The sequence below is a fragment of the Oncorhynchus masou genome, chromosome 5 (assembly GCF_036934945.1).
Source record: "Oncorhynchus masou masou isolate Uvic2021 chromosome 5, UVic_Omas_1.1, whole genome shotgun sequence".
In the NCBI taxonomy this organism is placed as follows: Eukaryota; Metazoa; Chordata; class Actinopteri; order Salmoniformes; family Salmonidae; genus Oncorhynchus; species Oncorhynchus masou.
This window is the reverse complement of record NC_088216.1, coordinates 67,719,944-67,741,877: the sequence shown is the minus strand read 5'-3', so window position 1 is coordinate 67,741,877 and position 21,934 is coordinate 67,719,944. Positions and strand designations below refer to the sequence as shown.

Here is a 21,934-nt window from a genome sequence, read left to right as displayed (position 1 = left end):
TGGGGAGAGAGACGTGAAGAAGGAAGGAGGAGGGATGTTGAGATTACAGAGAAAGAAATAGATAGAAGATGGACCTGGAATGAAAGTAGAGAGAGATGCCACAGAAGGAAAGGAGAGAGAAGCTGAGAGAGAAATAGATGGAGAGAAGAAGAGGAGAAGATAGAGGGAGAGAGAACCACAAGCCTCCAGTGATATCCACTGGGTCACGCTCATGAAAAATGTAATCAAGCTTTGCAGATAACAGCTTCCTTCTAACTCGGCACAAACATCTATATCTGCACAAATGAATTTTCTCAAACACAATGATCTATCCTATGGCTTTTACACTGTAACAAACAAAATACTCCCTTTTTCAAATCTGAGTGCTGTATGAAATTATGAACTACAATTTTAGCGAGTCTCGCCATTCGCAAGGGCTGTCTTTGTTTCCTCTTTAGCCAAGAACTAGTTTATTACACTCTTTCAAATAACGTCTGTCCTGAAAGACTAGAATGCCAGAACACCAGCAGAATAAGAATAGCGTTCCCTATTATTAGAATAATTATAATAATGAATCATTGCCAAACAGATTTACGATGGCCTACTTTTCACCATTGCACATATGGGAACATTATCATGGATATCACATTGTCTTTTTCTCCAACGTCTGGTTTCTAATAAGTCATACACGCTGACCATTTTCTATCTTCATCTCAACCAGCAATAATGAGCTCTGTTTGTATCTTAACACCAGACTGTAGTACTGTCTTGGACAGAATGTGGATTTGAAGGTGTTTGCAGGCTATTTACCTGCCCTTAAATACATATTGGTAATCCTAGCTGTGTTCTGTGTCCACTAACATGATCCTGGCTTCATGGCCTGGGCTGTCTGCTAGTTAGCATTTTCCATTTGAATGCTGCAGGCTATAGTTTTAGAAGCAGAATGACCAAACAACTGCGAAATAGCCCTAGCCTGTATCTAAATAGGAATGATCAAATCCAATCACATTTTATTGGTCACATACACATGGTTGGCAGATGTTAATGCTTGTGCTTCTTGTTGGCGAAATGCTTGTGCTTCTAGTTCCGACAGTGCAGTAATATCTAACAAGTAATCTAACAATTCCCTAACAACTACCTAATACACACAAATCTGAAGGAGTGAATGAGAATATGTTATCTTTGCCTTCTTGGGTACAGGAACAATGGGTGCCATCTTGAAGCATGTGGGGACAACAGACTGGGATAGGGAGCGATTGAAAATATCTGTAAACACACCAGCCAGGTGGTCTGCGCATGCTCTGAGGACACGGCTAGGGATGCCGTCTGGGCCAGCAGCCTAACGAGGGTTAACACATTTAAATGTTTTACTCACATCAACCACGGAGAAGGAGAGGGGGTGGGCGCAGACCTTGTTAGTTGGCCACGATGGTGGCACTGTATTATCCTCAAAGGCGGGCAAGGAAGGTGTTTAGTTTGTCTGGAAGCGTGACGTCAGTGTCCGTGACGTGGCTGGTTTTCTTTTAGTATGCCATGATTTCCTGTAGACCCTGCCACATACTTCTCGTGTCTGAGCCGTTAAATTGCAACTCCACCTTGTCCCTGTACCGGCATTTTGCTTGTTTGATTGCCTTGCGGAGGGAATAACTACACTGTTTATATTCAGCCATTTTCCCAGACTGTTTTCCATGCTTAAATGTGGTGGTTCATGCTTTCAGTTTTGCGCGAATGCTGCCATCCATCCACGGTTTCTGGTTAGGGTAGGTTTTAGTAGTCACAGTGGGTAAAACATCTCCAATGCACATCTTTTTTAACTCACTCACAGAGTCAGCGTATAGGTCGATGTTATTCTCTGAGGCTGACCGGAACATATTCCAGTCCGCGTGATCAAAACAATCTTGAAGCGTGGCTTCTGATTGGTCAGACCAGCATTGAATTGTTCTCGTCACTGGTACATCCTGTTTGAGTTACTGCCTATTAGACGGTAGGAGCAAGATGGCATCATGGTCAGAATTGCCAAAGGGAGGGCGGGGAGGGCTTTGTATGAATCGTGGAAGTTAGATTGGCGGTGATTGAGTGTATTACCCATGCGTGTAGTGCAATCAATATTCTGATAGAATTTAGGTAGCCTTGTTCTCAAATTTGCTTTGTTAAAATCCCCAGCTACAATAAATATCCAGTGAAGTTCCTTGAGGGCCATCTTGGTGTCTTCTTGAGGGGGAATGTACACAGCTGTGACTATAACTGACGAGAATACTCTTGGTAGGTAAAATGGCTGCATTTGATTGTAAGGAATTCTAGGTTGGGTGAGCAGAAGGACTTGAGTTCCTGTATGTTGTTATGATTACACTGTGAGTCATTGATCATGAAGCATACACCCCCACCTTTCCTCTTCCCAGAGAAGTGTTTTTCGGGCGCGATGCATGGAGAAGCCCGATTGCTGAAACAATTCCGTCAATATATCCCGAGAGAGCCATGTTTCCGTGAAACAGAGAATGTTACAATCTCTGATGTCCCTCTGGAAGGTAACCCTTGTCTCGAATTTCGTCTACCTTGTTGTCAAGAGACTGGACATTGGCGAGTAGTATACTCGGGTGTGGTGGGTGATGTGCACGTCTACCGTGCCTGACCAGGAGGTTGCTCCGTCTGCCCCTTCTGCGCCATTGTTTTCGGCGCCATCTTGCAATGAGTATTGGAAAGTGGGCATGAATGACTCTTCTTTGTTTTGTTTCAACAATATAATTGAAATAAATTTAGTCAAATTATGAGAAATTGGGAGGGAGATGAGGGGCAGGTGACGTCTAATAACATCTTCCATCAACATGTGCAATGTGGATTAGCAGCAATATCTCCACTGTTTCTATAGGCCTTCAACAGGAGAACTGATCTGGTTGAATACATACATAAGTAATGTTCTATATTTGGGCAGTAGGTTTGAATAAAGGGAGAAAACCTGTCTGTATCAGGTCAGGAGTGTTACTATCACATGCTGGATAAACAAGGGTTTTGAACTTGACAAGGGTAGTATAGTCTATTGATACCTGTAGCATAGTAGCTGGATGACACATGATGAGATGTGTATATGTTGGGTGGACGTGAAACACCTGCTCAGGCCTTGGCTGCTGTGCCTGGGTTTTGACTGTTATGAGTACTAAAGCTTTACTGTATGCAGTTACAGCAATCTGGCAGTAAGTAGGGAGTTGTCACCTGGAAGTAAGGAATCTCTTTAGCTACTCTGTTATGTCTGGAACAAGATTACACCTAGTTTAACTATAATCCACAGAGGGGGAGACAAAAACAAATAACATATTTCAATTTAATAAGTCAGTCAGTCATAAATTGATTTCTCATGTCAAATATTTCACTTGCTTGGTTTTAGTTTGTCCCAGTACAAAACACAAAGTGCAAAGTGCAAAACTCTTAAGATAAATCAAGTACCCCAAATACAAGCAGGTCTGCTGGGAAGGACAGAAGAGTAGTTGGATATGTCCTTACAACATATGTATTTGTGTAGAGTAAATGGATATTGTTTTGCAGGTAGTAGTGGAGGTACCACAAACACCATGGAGCGGACAGGTAACACCTATGTTTGATGTCCGCATACTCTCTCTCACACACACACACACACACACACACACACACACACACACACACACACACACACACACACACACACACACACACACACACACACACACACACACACACACACACACACACTGTCCTTCCCATATCATTCCCACTCTAGTGATTAATTACATCTAGCCTGGTGTCTTCAGTGTGTAAACACTGCTGCTTTCCACCCATTTTATTTTAGCATGTAACTCCCCTCCGCTTTGGGTCTTGAAAGAGCTTTACAGTCAAATAGTCACGTCTCCTTCCTGTCAGGGAGTAGCAGGGAGATCTCGCCGCGATCTTCCTCCAGAGGGCTGCACAGCCCTGGGGTGAGAGGGAGGTCGTCCTCCTAGTTTGTCCTGTGAACACTGGAAGTCAGCAAATATGGCTGTGACCTGGGCTCTGGAGCACAGCACACAGAGCGAGCTGTGGGCTATTCCACTGTAACGGAATTTAATCACGGGTCCCTGATCTATACTATACAGAAATACATAATCATGGATATGTACAGTATGTCATTATCTTCATGGTGATGTATCTTAAATAAGTACTTAAATGTATAAATATGCAATATCCTCGTTTGCATATATGGGTATTATTCTACACACTGGCTATTATTTTAAAGAGCTTCGCCCCCAAAACAAGACCACATTTGGTTGGTCCGGATCAGACCAAATCTGAACCAACCAGTCTAAGTTTCACAAGTTTGGACATCAAAGTACAGCACGGTAGAGCTCAGTAGAGTACACTGCAGTACAGTATAGTTTAATACAGTAGAGTACAGTAGAGTATAGGTCTATGCAGTACATTATTGTGTACTCAACTCTAGTGTGCTCTACTGTGTACTGCACTGAACTCTACTTTACAGTACTGTCATTTAGCAGACGCTCTTATCCAATGCGACTTCATCTTCATCTTAAGATAGCTGGGTGGGACAATCACAGGCATAGAAAGTACATTTTCCCTAAACGTAGCTATCAGTAGAGTCAGAGATGGGGGTGTGCTGCTTTTTTGGGGGTAGGTGGTGGAGGTAGGAGGAAGATTATTTAAGATACTGTTTGAAGAGGTAGGGACACTGCTGTCCTAGCTTCCTGTAGGGGTGGGAGGGCCAACAGACCTGTGGTGGCCGAACGGAGTGATCATGTTGTGATGTAAGGGTTTCAGCATAGCCTGAAGGTAGGGAGGGGCAGTCCATCTTGCTGTTCTGTAGGTAAGCACTATGGTCTTGTACTGGAAGCCAGTGGAGTGTGTGGAGGAGCGGGGTGACATGAGAGAACTTAGGAAGGTTGAAAACCAGGAGGGCTGTAGCAGCATTCTGGATAATTGCAGGGGTTTGATGGCACAAGTTGCAAGTCCAGCCAACAGTGAGTTGCAGTAGTCCAGGCAGGAGAGGACAAGTGCCTGGATTAGGACCTGCAACGCTTGTACAATACTCTACTTTTCTTTAATGTGCTGTGCTGTACTGTCCAAACTTGTGAACCCAACTGTGGTTTGTGACTACTATGATTTCCCATTGTAGCCAATTCAATTGCAAAAATTTTGTTTTGCAATTTCTTTTCTGGAAATTCCGTTACCAATTTTAATAAAAAAATAAATAAATGTATACCAGTAAAAATACTATAACTAATTGATACCTAGAACTACCTTTACTTGTTACTCCTGTGAACTTTATCTTCCCTCCTCATGAGGGAGAGATATTAGAATATATCTTATAAAGATATGTGGGGTTTTGGTAATGTAATTTCAAAGGCATTGTTTCTTAAATTTAAAAACTAAACGTGATATTAGTTGGCAGGGGTCTTTACTTCAACATTATTGTGTGTTGATGTATTTTTTATACATTTTAAGACTTTTTCTGATAGATGTTCTCTAAGACCCCTTTTTCCTCTGAAATCAAAGCCTTTGCTTTTTTGGATGGAAAATGGTTGAAAAATGTAAATATGCCTTAATTTTATTTGACACCCAATTTGACATGCACCTATGAAATTCACATGTTGGTGCACATAGGTCATTTTACATGGAAATGGAAATGCGGGCTACAGTAGCCTCACCACAGATGGTCTGTTAGGTAGGATTCAGCCCAGACAAAACAAAACAATTTTGGCCGCTCAAATGTAGGCAACAGTATGCAGCTAATTCTGGGGGGCATGACACACCATCGTTTTTACGTTGACTGTTTAAGGACTTGAACATTGGGCACTAGGTTGTTAGCTATACATGCAACAAAATCATGTCCACACTCTGAATCAGCTCTGTATCTCATTATCAAGGAGGAAGACATGCAGTCAGTAATGTGATGGCGGAGTGTGGCTCACTGTCTCCGTTCTGTCGCTTAGAAGTCGGCCAAGAAGTCCAACTCTGTGTTGCCCTTGTGGGAAGGGCTGAATGTAGGTCGTAGCTGAAATCCAAGCACAGGCTCTGGGGGGGGGGGCTCTGCTGCTCTGGGGAACGGAGCTGTAGAGAGGAAATAAACCGATTTTCACACACAGCTATTTTGAGCAGCAGCGTGCCTCCACAACCTCCTTTTGCCTTTCTGATCTATTTTGGAACTGTGATGTTCAAAACGTGATTGATTTTAGAGCAGTGTGTGTTTGCCTCAGTGGTGCCATCTCTGTCAGTGCAGAGATGAGCTATTTTCTACCCTGGTTCTATATATTTCTGTCCTCTCTCCTGAACCAAAAGCGGGTGATCTGAATGTAATCTTCTCCTTGCCAGTCCTTCATCGGCCAAGGGAATGTAGAGTGCTATGTAATTGAGTCAGAATCATTTCTGTCTTTTTGTCCTGCAATTTTGCACTCAAATCAAATATTACTGTCAGGGTCTAGCATCACAAATGTCAGTGTTGAAAATATCTGAGTCAATTGTGCCAGCCAAAGAGAGAGCAGAGGCTACCTAAAATAGTCTGTCATCAATTAAAGATGCATTAGGCTCTTGGATTAGTCTGCCAGTGCAGCAGTTCGGTGACGACCAAAAGGCAGAGGTTAGTTGACTCGAATCCCCATCACTGAGGGCATTGAAAAGATCCATGTAGTTGGACAAGGCACAAGATAAACTGTTTATTTTATATACAGTATGGGAGGAGATTGTTCCACTCTATACAGCACAGATTCCCACCTTCTGATTTGTTGGCTGGAAGCATCCATGATGTAGTGCTTTAAAGGAAGAGAGGACTGTTTACAGGAGGCTGCTGGGTTGTTTCCTGCAGCACTGAGGGACACAGCCAGAGGGACACAGCCAGAGGGACACAGCCAGAGGGACACAGCCAGAGGGACACAGCCAGAGGGACACAGCCAGAGGGACACAGCCAGAGGGACACAGCCAGAGGGACACAGCCAGAGGGACACAGCCAGAGGGACACAGCCAGAGGGACACAGCCAGAGGGACACAGAAATAAAGGGCTTCCTGTGAACACACTCTCGGGCCAGGGTGGATTGGTAATGGGATTGTAAGGCAGGAGGTGAGACCAGTCAGGCCTGTCCTAACTGAATCAACAGCTCAGTCCTTCCCTTCCACTGTATTATACCACACACCTGCCCACACGTTCATCTATTGGGTGGGAAGGAGGCCCTGAGGAGAAGTGTCAATCTGAGACAAGGACCTATGGTCAATGATGGCGAGAAGGATAGACTCATGGTTGTGTGTGATGGTTAGCACTTCATTGGAGATGACAGGGATAAGACTGTAGGCAGTAGGTTATTGATTGTCTCTGAGGTAGATAGCTTAGGTTACAGTGACTCTAAAGGTAATTATAACTGGTGAACGGTGGTGGCTATGTATAGATTGTGGTTAAATTATCACGTTGATGTCACCCCCCCTTATAGCATCCAGCTCACAACAACAGGAGTCATGGTTGCATGCCAGGCCAGGGGATGATGTATTGTTTGTGATTGTAGAGGAAACATAACCAATGTATAGGGGGTGAAAACAGGTCAATGATGATGGCTGTGACATGGTCAGGGGTGATTGTGGACTAGTTGTAATGTTGCTAATTTCAGCTGCAGCCACATGGGGATGTGGTTTAGGTCACTGGCTATGGGGTTGATTAGGTCAGACCAGGACACTCATGCTGAACAGAAGAGAGATGCAGGAGAACACCTCATTCACAGTGACCGAGGACACATCCAGGTGTGTGTGTCTGTGTATTGCTGGGGAGAGGTTGCTTTATAAAGCCCCATTAGCAGATTGTTACTCCTTGTTTGGACCGGGACAATGCCATTTGGTGGCCACAGCCCCTCCCCCTTAGTAGTAGGCAAGCTACAGGTTTGTGTGTGTGTGTGTGTGTGTGGCTGCTGATTGTGATAAGTGTTTCCTCTGCTAACCTTTGAAGCATTACAGGCTGGTCTGTGTACCATGTCGTGCTCCTGTGTCAACCGGTGGCCCAGTCACCCGAGAGCAGCAGGGCATGTGCTGGGATGGAAGGATCACGGGAGGGAGGGAGGGAGGGAGGGAGGGAGGGAGGGGGGGGGAACGGTTCACATGGAGTTACAGAGAGGCCATGCACGGTCAAATATAACTGACACAAAAGTGTTATATTGGCATGGGAAACATATATTTTTACAAAGCAAGTGAAATAGATAATACATTTTTTTTCAAGTTCATTTAAAAATTAACATTAAACATTACAGTCACAAACGTTTCAAAGGAATAGTGTTCATTTCCAATGCCATATGGATATGTATAGTGTGAATGTGAAAATAGTTAAAGTACAAAAGGAGAAATACATAATAAATATGGGTTGTATTTACAATGGTGTTTGTTCTTCACTGGTTGCCCTTTTCTTGTGGCAACAAGTCACAAATATTGCTACTGTGATGGCACACTGTGGTATTTCTCCTAATAGATATGGGAGTTGATCAAAATTTGATTTGTTTTCAAATTCTTTGTGGGTCTGTGTAATCTGGGGGAAATATGTGTCTTTATGGTCATACATTTGTCAGGAGGTTAGGAAGTGCAGCTCAGTTTCCACCTCATTTTGTGGGCAGTGAGTACATAGCCTTCTTCTCTTGAGAGCCAGGTCTGCCTACGTTGGCCTCTCAATAGCAAGGCTATGCTCACTGAGTCTGTTAGTAGTCCAAGCTTTTCTGAAGTTTGGACTAAGTCACAGTGATCAGGTATTCTGCCACTGTGTACTCTCAGTTTAGGGCCAAATGGCATTCTAGTTTTCTCTGTTTTTGGTTGTTGTCCCCCCCCCAATGTGTCAAGTTATTTGGTTATGTCTAATTGTCTTTCTCGCTCTCAAGATATGAAGGCTGATATATATGGTGCATCCCTAGTCATGTCCCCCAGTTATGGATAAAAACTGATGGGTTCTGTCTGTCTGTGTTTTATAGACTAAAAAAACAGCGGACTCTTTTCCAGTTCTGTGAGGAAATCAAGTGCAGTGTATATGGTGTCTGTGAGGAGAGTGACGCAGACCATAGTAGACTAGACCTGCTACTCTCCCTGAAGCCCTTCTCTCTCTGAGTCACACAACATACTGTACCATGTCTCCTCCTGTTTTCCTGTTCACTTCATCAGGGTTCTCGCTCCTCCTCACACAACAATCACCAGGTCAGACACCCCTCTTCCTCCTGGTCTCCATATTTACATTATTACACAAGGACTGCTGTATGTATGTGGTTGTGGTGTGCCTGCTTGGTTCTCCCCAGTGTTCTCACATTAATCGATTAGAATGCTGTTAATTGACTACAGCTCAGCCTTCAACACCATACTACCGTCCAAGATCATCATTAAGCTCGGGGCCCTGCGTCCGAACCCCTCCCAGTGCAACTGAGTCCTGGACTTCTTGATGGGCCGCCCCCGGGTGGTGAAGGTAGGCAACAACACCTCTACGACACTGCTCCTCAACACAGGGGCCCCACAAGGGTGCGTGCTCAGCCCCCTTCTGTACTCCCTGTTCATTCATGACTGCGTGGCCATGCACGTCTCCAACTCAATCATCAAGTTTGCAGACAACACATCAGTGGTAGGCCTGATTACCAACAATGATGAGAGAAGAGGTGTGGGCCCTGGTAGGGTGGTGCCAGGAAAATAACCTCAATGTCAAAAAAAAACAAAGGAGCTGATGGTGGATTTCAAGAGACAGCAGAGGGAGCACATCAACGGGCCGCAGAGAAGGTGAAAAGCTTCACTTCAATGACAAATCTGAAATGGTCCACCCACACAGACAGTGTGTTGAAGAAAGTGTACAGCACGTTGAGATATCAGCTGATGTAAGAACACCATGGGACCATGCAGCCGTCATACTGATCAGGAAGGAGACGCGCTCCTAGAAAGGCCAGCATCATGGAGTCGCCTCTTCACTGTTGACATTGAGACGGGTGTTTTGCGGGTACTAATTAATGAAGCTGCCATACATACTCTGGAGTTCGGCATTGCTCGTCCTAATATTCCTTAATTCCATTATTTTACATTTTAGATTTGTGTGTATTGTTAAATGTTACTGCACTGTTGTAGCTAGGAACACAAGCATTTTGCTCCACCCGTAGTAACATCTGCTAAATATGTGTATATGACCAATAACGATTTGATTTGATTTAGGGTTTCTTATATGGGCCTGCTATGTCGTGCCTCTGTAGCCTTCCATTTGTCTGTGCCTTTAAATGGTACCAACTACATTATAAGGAAATAAAGCTCTCAATGTCAGAGGAGACTGAGGCTGGCTTCTGAGTGATTCTGTTATTCCAGGGTTGTCCTTAGCAACAGAACAGAATGTCTCACTACACTCAATGCAATTCCATTTTTATGTATAGATGGCCTAGGTGTGTGATTTTCACTATCTTACTCCATACACAAAAGGTTCATCAGTGTACGTTGTTTGTGAGGACATATATGTCACTGCAGTGGTTAACACAACATTCTAATGTTGTAGCATACAAATAACTGTGCTACCATGCTAAATAGTACATTATGAGTGGACAGCTACTCAGTATTTAAAACCTTATCATCAGTCAAGCTTCTACTGTTTTACTGATGATCTTATTGCACCGACATATCTCAACAGTACTTCTAGCCATGAGTTAACGTTTAGCTAACGCTTGCATCTAATCTCAAAGGCTTTATTGTGTCTTGATGCGTGGATTATGCTAACTGTGTAACGGTTATTTCTGTGCTCTCTCTTGTGTTCCTCTGGGTTTGTGAGGTCAGGCTGGAACGAATGAGGCCTGTGCTGTGGCGCTACTCGTTAAAGTGATACTCTGAGGAGCTTTGAGAAGGACTCTCTCTCCCATAGCAGACATCAATTGAGCTTTTGTATGGGACAGGGAATTCATTAACACAATAGGAATGACAGTGTCCTAATCTGGCCGAGGCTGGCTTTTTTGACCTGGAAATACTGATAACAACCCACACTTCCTGTTTGTGTCCGAGGGGAGCCGTGTGATTGGTGGGATGAGTCAACAGCACTCTACTGAGTCTGCTTTTTTAGTAGAACACTCATCCTGGGGGAAGCCTCCACCAAGATCAACACTCTACAGATGTATTGTCGGCAATGGGAGACGCTTCAAAGTTTCTCTGATAAAGTTCATGCTTTGTTTGAGGGTTTGTCTTGCGCATCAATATTTCCCCGCACTGAGTGTGGAGGAGTTGTGAACAACAATGACCAGCCTGAGATTTTAAATCGATGATCGCAGTGATGTTGTACACAAGCTGTGTTGTAAACAGAACACAGAACTCAATGCTGTTAAGTCACATCTCCTATGTAGCGGTGGCTACAGGGGAGATGGTATTGAAGAAGTGATTGAGAATATGACCGTGGTGTGATGAGACCACGGCAGTGGGGTGTGTGAGTTATCGTCACGGGTCTGATTTGACAGCTGTCATTAAAATGTCTGCTGCGGTGAGGAGCATTTCCCAGCACCTTCTCCCAGCTCCCCGTGCTTTTTTGACCAGCAGCCATATTCTCATCAGCTCAGTGATGGGGCGATAGAGGAGTGGAGGCTGTTGCTCTCATACTGAAGAGAAAGAGAACAAACAGGAGAGATTTGGTTACCAATCCATTGCTTAAGGGGAAGCAGCTGCTGCCTCGTGGACAGACATCTTTGTAAAGACACCACAGTGTACTAAGCAACATGTAGAGTAGACCGATGGTATGTGTATAAAAAAATAAAACATCTTGAAAATATCATAAGCATATGTATTTTAATTAATCCACCATGACAAAGCATTACCTCAATCATTATTGGTTTGAGAAGAATATCTTAGTCGTAGTAGTATTTTAACTACATTGTTTAGGTCATTTATTTTATTTTGTTTATTTCACCTTTATTTAACCAGGTAGGCAAGTTGAGAACAAGTTCTCATTTACAATTGCGACCTGGCCAAGATAAAGCAAAGCAGTTCGACACATACAACGACACAGAGTTACACATGGAGCAAAACAAACATACAGTCAATAATACAGTATAAACAAGTCTATATACGATGTGAGCAAATGAGGTGAGATAAGGGAGGTAAAGGCAAAAAAAGGCCATGGTGGCAAAGTAAATACAATATAGCAAGTAAAACACTGGAATGGTAGATTTGCAATGGAAGAATGTGCAAAGTAGAAATAAAAATAATGGGGTGCAAAGGAGCTAAATAAATTAAATACAGTAGGGAAAGAGGTAGTTGTTTGGGCTAAATTATAGATGGGCTATGTACAGGTGCAGTAATCTGTGAGCTGCTCTGACAGTTGGTGCTTAAAGCTAGTGAGGGAGATAAGTGTTTCCAGTTTCAGTGCTTTTTGTAGTTCGTTCCAGTCATTGGCAGCAGAGAACTGGAAGGAGAGGCGGCCAAAGAAAGAATTGGTTTTGGGGGTGACTAGAGAGATATACCTGCTGGAGCGTGTGCTACAGGTGGGAGATGCTATGGAGAGTAATGGAGAGTAGAAGGCAGAAACAGAGAGAGATGGAGAGAAGGAGCGATATAAGAGCGAGATAGTGGGCGAGAGTTGAGTTTGACTGGCTCTGCCATCCTGTCGTCAATTAACATAGCAGTGTTATATAATCTTGTCACCAACGCACCATAGAGCTGTTTAATACTGACTACACCAACTGGCCCGTCAGCATCCAATAACATGTACAGTAGCACGCACAGGAAAGCCGTTCACAGCTTTGATTGCCAAACAGTCCCCCTCGCATAAATCTCTGTTAAATGTCATAATTTCTTGTTATTTCTGAAAACTTTTGGATTATGTATGTAAAATGGTGTACCCGACCAATAAAATTTGATTTGATCGACACACACACACACTTTCCCCACTCACCACACAGTAGTGTTACTCAGACTCACAGCACCTCATAATGAATGCATAAATAAACAAGACTCATCTTTAACTTGTCCTCCAATTTAAGTGGTCATTGTCACTGTTAAATTAATTATTTTGTCACTATGTGTCATGCGTGAATCATGACACTACCCAGGTTTCCATCAGTGGAGGCTGCTGAGGGGAGGACGGCTCATAATATTGGCTGGAAAGGAGCAAATGGAATGGTATCAAACACCTGGCAACCATGTTTGATGTATTTGATACCATTCCACGGACTCTGCTCCAGTCATTACCACATACCCGTTCTCCCCAATTAAGGTGCCTCAACTCCTGTGGTTTCCATCCAACCTTTTTATGTGAGTAAAGTACATGCCTAATAAAAAATCACAACAGGCCTGATGGAAACAGCACATTTGTCAGTAAACTTTAGGTGGGATCTTTTTGTGTCTGTAAAATTAATTATAGGAGAAATGGCAGTAGAACCGCTTTTCTTCGCAAATATTGATATAATAACCATCATATCAACGTAAACTTGGAGTCCCGTGATGATATGTTGTGTGGTCCTTCCACTACGACTCGGGAAATCATGCAGGTTATTAGGCTACAGATGAAATAAGTTATGATGTACTTCAGTGTGGTGGAAATTAAGTAAGATTAGGGAGGTAGGTCAATAAATAGGCCATAGTGGCGAAATAATTACAATTTAGCAATTAAACACTGGAGTGATGTGCAGAAGATGAATGTGCAAGTAGAGATACTGGGGTGCAAAGGAGCAAACAAAAAAGATAACATGGGGATGAGGTAGTTGGGTGGGCTATTTACAGATGGGTTATGTACTGGTGCAATGATCTGTAAGCTGCTCTGACAGCTGATGCTTAAAGTTAGTGAGGGAGGCATGAGTCTCCAGCTTCAGTGATTTTTGCAATTCTTTCCAGTTATTGGCAACAGAGAACTGGAAGGAAAGGTGGCCAAAGGAGGAGTTGGCATTGGGGGGTGACCAGCAAAATATACCTGCTGGAGTGTGTGCTATGGGTGGGTGCTGCTATGGTGACCAGTGAGCTGAAATAAGGTGTGGCTTTACCTAGAAAATATCTATAAATGACCTGGAGCCAGTGGGTTTGGCGACAAATATGAAGCGAGGGCCAGCCAGCAAGAGCATACAGGTCGCAGTGGTGGGTAGTATATGAGGCTTTGGTGACAAAACGGATGGCACTGTGATAGACTGCATCCAGTTTGCTGAGTAGCCAGCAAGAGCATACAGGTCGCAGTGGTGGGTAGTATATGAGGCTTTGGTGACAAAACGGATGGCACTGTGATAGACTGCATCCAGTTTGCTGAGTAGACTGTTGAAGGTTATTTTGTAAATGATATCGCCGAAGTCAAGGATCGGTAGGATAGTCAGTTTTACGAGGGTATGTTTGGCAGCGTGAGTGAAGGATGCTTTGTTGTGAAATACGAACCTGATTCTAGATTACATTTTGGATTGAAGAGGCTTAATGTGAGTCTGGAAGGAGAGTTTACAGTTTTTAACCAGACACCTAGGTATTTGTAATTGTCCACAAATTCAGAACCAGCCAGAGTAGTGATGCTAGACGGGCGGGCAGGTGCAGGCAGCGATCGGTTGAAGAGCATGCATTTAGTTTTACTTGCATTTAAGAGCAGTTGTAGGCCACGGAAGGAGAGTTGTATGGCATTGATGCTCGTTTGCAGGTTTGTTAACATAGTGTCCAAAGAAGGGCCAGATGTATACAGAATGGTGTTGTCTGCGTAGAGGAGGATCAAAGAATCACCAGCAGCAAGAGCGACATCATTGATGTATACAGAGAACGAAGTCGGCCTGAGAATTGAACCCTGTGTCTGCCAGAGACACACTGAACTCTGTCTGAGAAGTAGTTGGTGAACCAGACGAGGCAGTCATTTGAGAAGCCAAGGTTGTTGAGTCTGCCGATAAGAATACGGCGATTGACAGAGTTGAAAGCCTTGGCCAGGTCGAGAATACGGCTGCACAGTATTGTCTTTTATCAATGGAGGTTATGATATCTTTTAGGACCTTGAGCATGGCTGAGGTGCACCCATGACCAGCTCGGAAACCAGATTGCACAGCGGAGAAGGTACGGTGGGATTCAAAATGGTCGGTGATCTGTTTATTAACTTGGCGTTTGAAGACCTTGGAAAGGCAGGGCAGGATAGATATAGGTCTGTAACAGGTTCGGTCTAGAGTGTCTCCCATTTGAAGAGGGGGATGACTGCGGCTGTTTACCAATCTTTAGGGATCTCAGATGATACGAGAGGTTGCACAGGCTAGTAATAGGGGTTGCAACAATTGTGGCGGATAATTTTAGAAGGAGAGGGTCCAGATTGTCTAGCCCAGCTGATTTGTAGGGGTCCAGATGTTTTAGCTCTTTCAGAACATCAGCTATCTGGATTTGGGTGAAGGAGAAATGGGGGATGCTTGGGCAAGTTGCTGTGGGGGGTGCAGAGCTGTTGACCGGGGTAGGGGTAGCCAGGTAGAAAGCATGGCCAGCCGTAGAGAAATGCTTATTGAAATTCTCGATTATTGTAGATTTTTCGGTGGTGACAGTGTTTCCTAGCCTCTGTGCAGTGGGCAGCTGGGAGGAGGTGCTCTTATTCTCCATATATTTTACAGTGTCCCCGAAATGATTTGAGTTTGTGCTACAGGATGAAAATTTCCGTTTGAAAGAGCTAGTCTTTGCTTTCCTATTTGCCTGTGTATATTGGTTCTTAACTTCCCTGAAAAGTTGCATGTCGCGGGGGCTATTCAATGCTAATGCAGTACGCCACAGGATGTTTTTGTGCTAATCAAGGGCAGTCAGGTTTGGAGTTAACCAAGGTTCTACATTTTTTGAATGGGGCATGCTTATTTAAGATGGTGAGGAAAGCACTTTTAAAGAATAACCAGGCATCCTCTACTGACGGGATGAAGTCAATATCCTTCCAGGATACCCGGGCCAGGCCGATTAGAAAGGCCTTCTTGCTGATGTGTTATAGGGAGCGTTGGACATTGATGAGGAGTGGTCGTTTGACCGCGGACCCATTATGGACGCAGACAATGAGGCAGTGATCACTGAGATCCTGGTTGAAGACTGCAAAGGAGTATTTAGAGGGCTGGTTGGTCAGGATGAGGGTGCCCGTGTTAATGGATTTGGGGTTGTACCTGGTCGGTTCCATAATAATTTGTTGAAGATTGAGGGCATCGAGCTAAGATTGTCAGGCGGCCTGGGTGTTTTGCATATCCCATTTTGGGTCGCCTAACAGTACAAACTCTGAAGATAAATGGGGAGCGATTAATTCACATATGGTGTCCTGTGGGTCTATAACAAGCGACAACAATGAGACTTCTTTCTGGAAAGGTTGAAGCTCGAACTGTTTGGGCACAGACCTGGATAGCATGACAGAACTCTGCAGACTCTCTGCAGTAGATTGTAACAGTTTTAACTTGGTGGAAAATGTTGTAGTTGGGGATGGAAATGTCAGTTTTTGGTGGCCTTCCTAAGCCAGGATTCAGAGATATGATGGAAACATTTCTCTGATGGAAAAATTGACACATCATTTTTATTTCGGATTTTAGAATATTCGTATGAAAATCTATTGTCAATTGGATGAAAACCTAGCTACTGACTTTTTAAACATGCTTTATATTGGAGCATATATCTGAGTTAATCTCACTCCAATTTTAGCCACATTTCCTGTGTGGAAGGCTACATTAATATTGGCCATACCATCACCTAACATTGTCTTATCTTCTTGGTTGACTGACCCGTTCCACTCTCTTATTGGCTCCTCAGGTACAACCCGCCCCCCACGTGACGGAGAGGTCCCTGGAATAGATTACAACTTCCTGCCTGTGGAGGACTTTCTGGCTTTGGAGCAGAGTGGGACCCTTCTGGAAATAGGAGCATATGAAGGTAACTATTTGCAGCAGGTCATCAGTTGAATCCTGGACAAGTTGTTTACTTTGGTATTTACTGTATGTGGGTGTATTGTGCTGTATATCTCTGGAGGTGAGTGTACTAGGAGTTTTTTAATTTAACAGGCTTCTGCATTTAGTAGTCAAGACTACAAGGGATTCACACCCTGTGTGTATAATCCCATTCCCACAGGATAAAGTCATCATTACCCTGGCATTATGTTCGGTGTGAAAGGGGTCGAAGACGTGAGAGAAGGGGAAGGTGTCTGCCATTGTTCGCAAGCAACTTTCAGTATTGTGTATATTTTAATAGTGAAGAATCGCAATCAACACCTGTGGAGCATTACACATGTCATGCATAAATACCATTCATTCACATGCACATTTAATGAAGTGGCTGTTCTGTCACTGTAGCTTGGTCAGTGGGCCTAGACAATGCTCCACTCACCCAGAGGAAACAAACAGCCTCCTCACTTCCTCCAATAGAATGCACGAGACTACAAATCCCAAACTCTGTGGTCATGCCTTCTTAGTCCCCTCATCTGCATACAAAGACTCTGTGATTATACCCCCCTCTTCTCCCGCCTTCCTCTTTATTCCTTCCCTCCTTTTTTTCTAAACATGCTAATGTCCTCCTGTTGCCTAGGTAACTATTATGGAACACCCAAGCCGCCAAGGCAGCCCCCTAGTGGGAAAGTGATTACCAGTGATGCTTTGCAAGACAGCCTCCCGGGCTCCCAGCACTCCACTCCCCGACGCACCAAGTCCTACAATGAGATGCAAAATGCTGGAATAGTGCCTGTAGACCTGGAGGAGGACGAGGAACTCCCGGAGATGAACAGTAGTTTAACAGGTAAGAGAGACAGGAGGGAGAGTGAAAGACTGTTAGAGAGTGGGTGAGGGAAAAGGAGAATGGGAGGAAGACCGGGGGTAGGGGAGAGGGGGAGGGAGGGAGAGACTGCTGGGCTATGGGAAAGAGTGCAGGATACAAGTGGTCCTTTGTTTGGTGAGTGGTTAGTTGGTTGTTCAGTCTACATCCGCCACTGTATATCTGAGAGCAGAAAAAATAGTGCCACCTGGCTGCGATAGCAGAATGTGTACCTTTCATGTTTGATGCCAGTATGGTGGCTTTCTGTCTGTTTCTGTCTGAATTAAGTTGTTAATGGTCACTAATACAACATGATTTGACATGTGCTGTTTGAGAGAATTAATATGTATCCACTCAATGTACTTGTGAACAGGAGCATGATCATTTTCTTACTTGTAGAACTGTGTTGTAGAAGTGTTTTTATTTTTTGTTCTGTGTGTGTGTGTTCTTGATATCAGTTTTCATCTAACATCTCACTGTTTTCTTTTGTATTTGCAATAGATAAAAAATATTTTTCTAGAAATACTAGGCTCGTGAACACAGGTCGGTCTACATGTATGAGTCACGTATATGCGATGGCTGGTTTTTAAATGTTGTGATTGCTGGTTTTTTACATGTTGTGATTGCTGTTTTTTACATATTGTGATTGCTGGTTTTTACATGTTGTGATTGCTGGTTTTTTTGATTGGTGTTTGGTGACTGTTGTGTTTGGTAATGTTCCATATTTTCATATTAGAGTACTACGTTGTTAGTTTTTCTCTTTTGTATTGGAATATCAGTGCTTTCAAAAAAATCTATTCTCCTCCACTTTCCTGGTATATTTAGGTATTGGTATTTTATTTGTGATTGGGTCATATTAACTGACCCCTACTCTTCAGCAATGCAGCATGACTCAGGTCTGAGAATATTTGTGGTGATGTGGGATTGATTTCAGATGTGGGACCAAGAGTAGTTCATTTGTTACCAGTATTTGTAGCCTAGCCAGATGCCAGGGGTGTGAATAGGATTTGATGTCCTCAGAGAGAACAGGAGCACTAATCTAATCATCACTCTCCCCAAGAGGTCAGATCAGGGGCCTCGCTCAGTCAGCAACAACAGTAGTCAAGTGTTCGCCAAGTGTGTGTGTTTGTGAAAGGGAGAGAGATTCCCTTTACCTCTAAACTACTAGACAGGATTTTTTTAAATGTTTATTATGTATTTTTTTTATTCCTTTATTTAACTAGGCAAGTCTGTTAAGAACAAATTCTTATTTTCAATGACGGTCTAGGAACAATGGGTTAACTGCCTTGTTCAGGGGCAGAACGACAGATTTGTATCTGTCAAAACTCAGCCTGATACCTGGGGCGGCAGTTAGCCTAGTGGTTAGAGCGTTGGACTTGTAACCGAAAGGCCACCAAACTATAGTGTCATTGCCACAGAATGTGGGCATTGTGCATTTTGTTTACACATGTTTTCCCCTTCCCGCCACCCTCCCCCCACAGGAGACTCGAGTGAACCTGACGAGCACCAATACGCCCCGCGTGAGAACGCCCCGTCCTACGGTGTGAACAACACATTGTCATCCACCACGGAGGACTCTCAGCAGACACACATACACCTCAGCCAACCTCCCACAGAAGAGGACCCCCTGGGACCTCTAACTGACAACTGGGAGATGGCCTACACCGAGAACGGAGAGCTCTACTTTATAGAGTATGTATCCTATGCACACGATACACCCCATAACACACTCTATAACATGGCTCTATACCCAACATCCATAATAGTATTTAAATTACAATCTTCTCAAGAAAATATTGTGCCACTTTCTACCTTTGACACTTGCCTTTAACACTGAGTCTGATTACTTCACAGTGTGTATCATATTTAGCCATGGAAGTGAGGGTGTTTTTTCAGACAGTGAGTGTTTGATGCCTTCCCAGTCAGAACAATGTTTCTGTCTGTGATTCTAACATGTGTGTCTATCTATAGCCACAACACAAAAACCACTTCCTGGATCGACCCACGCTGCCTGGACAAGCCTCCCAAACCTCTGGAAGAATGTGAAGATGATGGTACGTCCACCACAGGCTCTTTGTGTGTGTGAAATCAGATGCTTGTCTGTTACATCTGTGATTCCATGAGTGGCCTGCAGATGGCACACTTGAGCCACCTTAGTGTGAGATGAGATGAGACAGAGTAATATTCTGGTCTCTCGTGTGCTGCCTGCCTGCGGTAACGTCTGAGCAAGATGCCCTGGCAGCCTGAAGGACTGACTGGGTTATTTGCATCATCTAGCATCAATCAAATATGTACCTTGAACTGTAGAGGAGCAAATACAAGCCCACCCACCCACCCACTCAAAACACTAGCACTTCATCTGCCTCTCTCTCCCTCCTCTCTCTCCCCTCCTCTCTCTCCCCTCCACTCCCTCCTCTCCTTCCTCTCTCCTTCCTCTCTCTCCCCTCCACTCCCTCCTCTCCTTCCTCTCTCTCTTGTCATCTCTCCCCTCCTCCTTCCTCTCTCTCCCCTCCCATCTCTCTCCCCTCCTCCTTCCTCTCTCTTCTCTCCCCTCCTCTCCCCTCCCCTTCTCTCCTCTCCCCACCTCTTATCTCCCCATCTCTATCTCCCCATCTCTATCTCCCCTCCTATCTCTCCCTCCTGTCTCTCTCTCCCCTCCTCTTCCCCACCATGTGTCCTCTACATGCGTTCTGAGGTACTTCTGTTGATGAGATGGCTCCTATTAGTTCTGTCCTCTCAAACTGCTGCATGAGGACACAGGATAGATGGAGAGATTATTCATATTGTCAAGCATATGGTGCATGAACTATGATTCATATTTAGTGGCAGCTGTTTTCACCCGCCCCAACCTAAAATGTTCAGTTCAGTATTATAATGTATGTCTGCCTCTCTGGTATGACACATTTATTTCACTTTAATGCACCTGGATGCATGAAGTGATTTTAGTATAGATTTAGCTTGGATTTAGCTTATTATTTATTTGATTTTTATTTATAATTTTAATTAACTAGGCAAGTCAGTTAAGAACAAATTATTACTTACAATGATGGTCTACACCAGCCAAACCCTAACCCGGACGACTCTGGGCCAGTTGCGCGCCACCCGATGGGACTCCCAATCGCAGCCGGTTGTGATACAGCCTGGAATCTAACCAGTGTCTGTAGTGACACCTCTAGCACTGCGATGCAGTTCTTCAGACTTCTGCGCAACTCGGGAGCAAACCATTCCAGACACATTATGTTTTTACAATGTATGGAGCCAAATTTTGCTGCTCTCTTAGCTTGCTTGAGGCTTGGAATCCCTCTAACCCTCTGGTGCTCTCTCTCTTTCTTTTCCCTGCTCTCTCTCCTTTTTCCCCCGTCTCTTCACCCCTGACACTTGGTCTTCCGCCCTCTCTCTCCTGGCCTGATGGCTTTCTCCTGGAGAAGAAGGGGTACACACAGAAGAGCTGGACAGTGAGCTTGGTAGGCCTCTTCCTTTTCTCCCCTCCCCCTGCTGTGTCTTCTGGGAAACCTGGCTACTGTATAACATGCTTTCTGTACTGCTTCAGTGACAATGTCACCCTGGCTTCTTACAGCTTATAACATCTCTCCCTTTCTGCATAGTGGGTGGAAACATGATAATCAAATGGTTAATAATATATTGTAATATATTGTCTGTGTGTGCTTGCATGTGTGTGTGTGCGAGCTTGCTGACTTGTGTCTGCTGAGTGGGCAGTTCTTGCAGGGTTAACCCACACGCCCGCAAGCCAGCGTGCCCTATTAAAGAGAGAACCATTGACGAGAGGCACGTTGACCTGATGATCATTTCCTAATGGGCCTCTCGTCAAATGGACCTCTCACTCTCAAGCCCCATCATTCCATCCACTGGGGCTCATATTATAACTGGGCTAGCAAACTGGGCTATTAAACTGGGCTAGCAAACTGGGCTGGCAAAGAGCACTTTATCCACCACTGTCTGCTGGTGCATCAGTCTCTGGAGCCAGATGGGGGCTTTAATTTTGTGACTAGGGGGCAGTATTTTCATTTTTGGAAAAATAACGTTCCCGTAGTAAACGGGATATTTTGTCAGGACAAGATGCTAGAATATGCATATAATTGACAGCTTAGGATAGAAAACACTCTAAAGTTTCCAAAACTGTAAAAATATTGTCTGTGAGTATAACAGAACTGATGTTGCAGGCGAAAGCCTGAGAAAAATCCAATCCGGAAGTGCCTCATGTTTTGGAAGCGCTGCTTTCCAATGCGTCCCTATTGAGCAGTGAATGGGCTATCAACCAGATTACTCTTTCTCCATA

General features: G+C 44.1%; 1 protein-coding gene across 11 annotated transcripts in view; it reads left to right on the top strand.

The window, feature by feature from the left end:
* LOC135540135 (membrane-associated guanylate kinase, WW and PDZ domain-containing protein 1-like) overlaps positions 1–21,934 on the top strand; it is a 175,182-nt gene that overhangs the window by 103,005 nt on the left and 50,243 nt on the right. For 10 of the 11 annotated variants that reach the window (XM_064966544.1, XM_064966542.1, XM_064966543.1 and 7 more), the window contains 5 exons: positions 16,648–16,767; positions 17,416–17,622; positions 19,119–19,329; positions 19,609–19,691; positions 21,066–21,101. In XM_064966544.1, coding sequence (XP_064822616.1) covers positions 16,648–16,767; positions 17,416–17,622; positions 19,119–19,329; positions 19,609–19,691; positions 21,066–21,101 — 657 coding nt within the window. The remainder of the gene's footprint in view (positions 1–16,647; positions 16,768–17,415; positions 17,623–19,118; positions 19,330–19,608; positions 19,692–21,065; positions 21,102–21,934) is intronic. The other variant, XM_064966546.1, reaches the window with a different exon arrangement.